General features: G+C 34.7%; 1 protein-coding gene across 5 annotated transcripts in view; it reads right to left on the bottom strand.

Annotated features, from left to right (window-relative positions):
* Nucleotides 1-2,695: 2,695 nt before the first annotated feature.
* The window catches only part of Usp20-33 (Ubiquitin specific protease 20/33), a 77,600-nt gene continuing 73,614 nt past the window's right edge, over nucleotides 2,696-6,681 (bottom strand). The window contains exons 15-16 of one of the 5 annotated variants that reach the window (XR_011331226.1): nucleotides 3,256-4,477; nucleotides 2,696-3,043 (exon numbers count right to left, since the gene is read on the bottom strand). Coding sequence is in view for 3 of the 5 variants with exons in the window: in XM_069820582.1 (XP_069676683.1) it covers nucleotides 4,287-4,477 (191 nt within the window). In the remaining 2 variants the exon portion in view is untranslated. Of the gene's footprint in view, nucleotides 4,478-6,681 lie in introns of all 5 variants that reach the window. The other 4 variants (XR_011331225.1, XM_069820582.1, XM_069820583.1 and 1 more) reach the window with 4 other exon arrangements.

Here is a 6,681-nt window from a genome sequence, read left to right as displayed (position 1 = left end):
TAAATGCCACAAAAGTATATGTGGCCGTCACAACAAGAGAGTAGATATCTGTCAAACATGTTAGGGTACTTGGTGTGAAGACTCAGCCTGAAATTTTATTTCCACATGTGTATAAAAACTTGAATTTCAGGTGAAAATTAATTTTTTTATTATTTTTTTTAATAAGACTCAACTGCATTATTATATTATTTATTGCATTTATTCAATAACATTCCATTGTATTGTTGGTTTAAATATCATGAAAAGTTATTCAAATGCAGATAAAAATGTATTATTTGTGTTCTTTTGTATTAAGATCCATTGTATTATTTCTTCAGTAATTATAGTAGCATTTCATTGTATTGTTGGTCTAATAAACATCAAGAGACATTGATGCCATATAAATAATAATATTTTCATTATTGTCAGTCCAAAATAGAAGGTAAAAAATTGTTCAAAATATGTGGGCACAAAATGCCCACCCTTGGTCTAACATGGAATGGATCAAGGCATGGACCTGCTAGGGTTAAGACTCAAGTTAAATTTCAAACCACACATAGAATAAAAGCAAAGGCAAGTATTCTATTAAGTCTGGTGTTCACCACTTAAGCAAAAGCCATTGATTATCAATATCAGAAAGTTCATGAAGTATACAACATAAATCCAGCAATGGGAACATTTTTTTTTCATTAAATCTATTGGCCTTTTCATCAATGTATGCTTGTGTTGTCACAGTTTCTTATGAATTAACTATGACTGTTGAGTTTGATAATCACATGATATAGTAAATGGAAGGGGATTCGTATAAACATTAACATGAGATTTGTCATTCATTTATACACAATTAGTCTCTACAGTGAGGACATTATGAATATGCTGAAAATTGTACTGAATTTTGGTAGAATTATTCAAAATGAAATGGGGTTGGGGAGGGGACGAATGCCACATTATATCTGATCAACATAACCTCAGATACTCAAATTAGTGAAGCACTTCTAGTCACTAAATATTCGCTATAATTACAACCACTACTGGTCCACACCTGTGGACTAAAAGTCAGTGCGTCTGGCTGCGAAATCAGGTGGCCCGGGTTCGAATCCCGGTCGGGGCAAGTTACCTGGTTGAGGTTTTTTCCGGGGTTTTCCCCTCAACCCAATACGAGCAAATGCTGGGTAACTTTCAGTGCTGGACCCCGGACTCATTTCACCGGCATTATCACTTTCGTATCATTCAGACACTAAATAACCTAGATGTTGATACAGCATCGTAAAATAACCCAATATAAAAAAAAACCACTACTGCCATTTCAGATTTTAAATTTCGTATCATTACTACATTCAAATGCAACTCTTGACCGTTTACAATGATGTGTGTACTCTTAATTCTTGCTACCATGTCGTAACACAACAATTTCAGTATGATTTCGATTCTTAATATGCACTTTTCTTCTTTTGATTAATTTAACAAAATTACATTGTCCCTATATAGAGATTATATATATATATGTATAAATTAAAAATTTTGGCCCTACAAAAATATCTGTGACAGTTACCATTTTTATTATTAACAGAGAAAAATTTGCTTCAGCGCTGAGGATCAAACTCTGGTCTCCAGGTTAGTAAGGCCACTAAGGGAAAAGAACCAAAGGAGAAGGAATCGATCCAGTGGGTTGAACTTCGGCGTAGCTGAGTGGTTAGAGCGCCCAGTGGATAGAACTGGGAGATCTGGGTTTGATCCTCGGCGCAGGAGCAAATTTTTCTCCATTAATAACAAATACAATGTCCCTGCTTGCAAAAATTTGTTCCTTGGGATTCTATCAACATTTTCATAAGAGCATACTCTATTATAAATAACGTGTCATATGAGAACTCTAAACAAGTCACAATTTTCAGATAAATCAGGAGGGCACAGTCAATTCCAAACCTCGCATTTATAATCCATCAGAACCATCTTCATAAACACTTGTGAATTTCAATATTACTGTATTTTAAGAGTGATTCTGATGAGCTTCAATGGATTTGCAAACGATTTTATGAACTTCATTAAAGTGTTTAACCTCATAAAAATTAATTTAAAAAACATGCCTAACATCTCAACAGCAAATATCTCTGTTCCATGTGCCTTTGTTCATGCAAATGGGTATAGAAATATCTGGCATACATCTAGTCATAATTCAATTCTGTTACTATTGTTACCGTACAATTTCAAATTCTGAAAACCTCACAAGAAGGATGACTCATTTGATAGGTAAACAAATGTGTGAGAATTTCTTTGTACTGAATACTGAATGACATAATGTGCTTCCTGCTAAATACTACACTGGGCCACCACCACAATTTTTTCTTTTCTAATCCCATACTGCTACATACGATATAATGAAATAACAAACTGATGAAAACTCTTTCCCGAAGACTGTTAGGCCCAATGAAAATATTTCACTATTTAAAACACACTAATTTTGAATATCACTTATGAAGTATGCTACAGAATATTAACATACAAATAAATCACAATATTCCAACAAGCACATGAACAATGAATAATAGTTCCAACATTTCTCCACAACATATTTGAGACAAAAGTTAAATACAAATTCATTATATAGTATTTCTTCTTACGAAATTTAAGTTTTTTCATCTTACAGAAACCACTTTAATTGGAATGTGGATGCATTCATTCTAATCTATCCTAATAAATCTAAAGAACAGAGTAACTCTACAGTATCATGACAATATATTTTTTTTATGTTGGCACCAAACACACTGTGGAGAGAGAAAGACATGGAAAAATCTACAGGTACATATGTTTACAAAAGTGTTTCTCACAGGTGTGCTTTCCAGAGTTGAAGATTCTTAAAACAAATGGAATCTCATCAACTTCAAACTTACAAATTTCACACACAAGAAACTGTGGCTTCAATATTTACATCCATAAATATCTTACTTAAATTGACATATATTATGTAACAAGATAAATCTTTGGCATAAATTATAACTACATAAAATGGACTCAAATGAATCACGAATCTTCTCTTGCACCAATCACTGCTACTGATGAAATGTTGCTGAAAAACGAGACCAAAATAAATAATGTCATGAGAACCAGTACACTACATTCAAATCTTGCGAATTGCGTATTACTTAAGCAGCATATCGTAATTACAATTTTTGGAATGTACTATCTTCACACAATTTTTAAAGAACTATCCATTTATATCAAGTCCAAAATTAATAAAGCCGAATAAAGCAAACACAATGGAAATGGTGAGGCACTTACAATAGCTGTTTATTCTGTATTTAGGAAGGATGTACAAGAACATGGCAGTGAATTTACAGTCAGTCTCTGTCTCATGTAGCATATACTACTTTCCTGAGCGCACATTCATCGTATTCAATTTTTAATCTGTAAAAATGAAAATTAAAACTGCGTAAGAATATATTAACTTAAAGTACAGACTTTGTTTAATCTGTCTCGACATTAATGCCCATTAAAATCTGATGAAAATGTTAAAATTCATTATGAAAAGTGCAAGAAATTCATGATTCAAATGAAACCCGCTACTTCACCAATGTAACAAATACACCAACAATCAATAAAAACAAAACATAAAAAAAAAAACAATCACAAATTAGAAGGATTCAAACCTCAGATGGAAACACAACTTTCTCATAAAATACAGATAGCAAACAAAGTTGTGTATAATGCTGAAAATGTCTTCAAAAGTATTTCCAGTTGAAATTCTTAAATCACAAGTAGATCAGTCAATTGCATTTACACAAATTTCAAACGTACCTGTAAAAGAAGGATACTGTCAATATGTTAAGCAAATTGGACACTATTTTCACTCCTACAGAATTAAGTATGTCTTCTGCACGAGAATGCATGTGCTCACAAATTACAATTTTGAGTTCATTTCATTCTCAACTCTTTAAATAGTCCATCATCTTCGCACACTTAATGGCAAGAGCTTTTAAAAATATTTACAGTCCATTTATGGAAATAACACCCTGTACGATCAGCTTAAGAATATTCACGTTCAATATTTTGCATTGTGCATACGGTATTCAATCTTTGTTATGCTGCAGTGGTCATTACACACACAACTCAAAAAGTTAATCTTTCTGCTGGAATTGACAAAACAATTTCCATAAGAAATAAATAAAGTAACACTTTCGACGACTATACAAGCCATTGGAATGCCTTAAAAAAAAAAAAGGAGTTACAGATTTCCATCATTTTGGTACACTTGAAATAATTTTAGAATTCCAACAGTACTTACAAGCAGCAGAAAGTTTATACCTCAATTTTCAGTTAATAGCAACCAATGGTTCTCCACTTGTGTCTCCTTCTGCAACCTCGGATATTTCACACTGATCAACTGTTACTGTTGATGATGGTACTGATGAATTTGCAGCAACTGATGCCACTATCCGTGATCCATCATCCTTACAACAACCAGATCCTACAATCATCGATGTGTACAAATTATTTGGTTCACCTGAAACAAGCAATGATTGTCTGTTACAACAACTAGATTCTGCAGCTATCAATAGGTACAAATCATTTGTTCCACCAGAAACAAACAATGACTATCTGTTACAACAGCTAGATTCTGCTGCTATCAATAGGTACAAATCATTTGGTTCACCAGAAACAAGCAATGACTGTTACAACAACTAGATTCTGCTGCTATCAATAGGTACAAATCATTTGGTTCACCAGAAACAAACAATGACTGTCTGTTACAACAACTAGATTCTGCTGCTATCAATAGGTACAAATCATTTGGTTAACCAGAAACAAGCAATGACTGTCTGTTACAACAACTAGATTCTGCTGCTATCAATAGGTACAAATCATTTGGTTCACTAGAAACAAGCAATGACTGTCTGTTACAAGAACTAGATTCTGCTGCTATCAATAGGTACAAATCATTTGGTTCACCAGAAACAAGCAATGACTGTCTGTTACAACAACTAGATTCTGCAGCTATCAACAGCTACAAATCATTTGGTTCACCAGAAACAAACAATGATTGTCTGTTACAACAACTAGATTCTGCAGCTATCAATAGGTACAAATCATTTGGTTCACCAGAAACAAGCAATGACTGTCTGTTACAACAACTAGATTCTGCTGCTATCAATAGGTACAAATCATTTGGTTCACCAGAAACAAGCAATGACTGTCTGTTACAACAACTAGATTCTGCAGCTATCAACAGGTACAATTTGGTTCACCAGAAACAAGCAATGACTGTCTGTTACAACTAGATTCTGCAGCTATCAATAGGTACAAATCATTTGGTTCACCAGAAAAAAGCAATGACTGTCTGTTACAACAACTAGATTCTGTTGCTATCAATAGGTACAAATCATTTGGTTCACCAGAAACAAGCAATGACTGTCTGTTACAACATCTAGATTCAGCAGCTATCAATAGGTACAAATCATTTGGTTCACCAGAAACAAACAATGAATGTCTATCACAACCAAACTCTGCAGCAATGGTTGTGGACAAATAATTTAGTTCACATAAAACAAACAATGACTGTATTGTTTCAGACAAAAAATAGGTAAACAACTTCCAGGAATTAAAATTAAACTATTTTATAGGTCTGAGTGAAGGAATAATAACACACTCAATTTTGTGTATAGGTAATGATTTTCATACTTCGGTCAAAAAGAGGCTTCAGGACCAGAATCCTTTATCAGCATTTCCACAAGATCTGGATTTGGAACACCAACAGATGACTTCAGGAAATTTACATAAGCCTGGAGTAAAGCACCAGCTGTATCTTTCTTTCTCTTTTTTGTGTGTGTGTTATTTAAATATGTTGTAACAACTGTGCAGTTATGCTGAGTGCACACAGAATCAGATGCAATTTGATGTGGCACGGCGCAATGCAACATTTTGCTTTACAACGCCTCGCGACAGCTTAACACGCGACAACTGATTTGCTGGCTGTGTGGGCTTGAAAAACTGGTATAGGCTAGAAAATGACGTTAATGAAAGAGGACTGTCTACACGTATGAGAAATTCTATTGTGTTTGGTTATTATTTCCCAAGGATGCCTACGCATAAAAATCTATATGATTGAAACAGTCTTAAACTGAAATACTACTAATGTAGTGCACAAACGTCATTTTGTGTGTTTATGACTAATTCACGACTCATAATAAAGAAAAATAATATTTTACATCGGCGGCTGGGTAGCTCAGTTGGTAGAGCAGCTGGCTACGGATTGAAAGGTCCGGGGTTCGATCCCACGTGGTGACAGGATTTTTTCTCATTGCCAAACTTTCAGAACGGCCCCGAGGTTTACTCAGCCTCCTATAAAATTGAGTACCGGGTCTTTCCCGGGGGGTAAAAGGCGGTCAGAGCGTGGTGCCGACCACACCACCTCATTCTAGTGCCGAGGTCATGGAAAGCATGGGGCTCTGCCTTCATGGCATGTTATGGGGATACCTTTACCTAATATATTACATCAATAATGAGTGATAGTATAGAGTAGAGAAGTAGGTCTTACTACAGAAATTATTATTATTATTATTTGGGGCTAAGAGGGATGAAGTTACAGGAGAATGGAGAAAGTTACACAATGCAGAACTGCACGCTTTATATTCTTCACCTGACATAATTAGGAACATTAAATCCAGACGTTTGAGATGGGCAGGGCATGTAGCACGTTTGGGCGAATCC

The sequence above is a fragment of the Periplaneta americana genome, chromosome 3 (assembly GCF_040183065.1).
Source record: "Periplaneta americana isolate PAMFEO1 chromosome 3, P.americana_PAMFEO1_priV1, whole genome shotgun sequence".
NCBI lineage: Eukaryota > Metazoa > Arthropoda > Insecta > Blattodea > Blattidae > Periplaneta > Periplaneta americana.
This window is presented reverse-complemented; position numbering and strand designations above follow the sequence as displayed.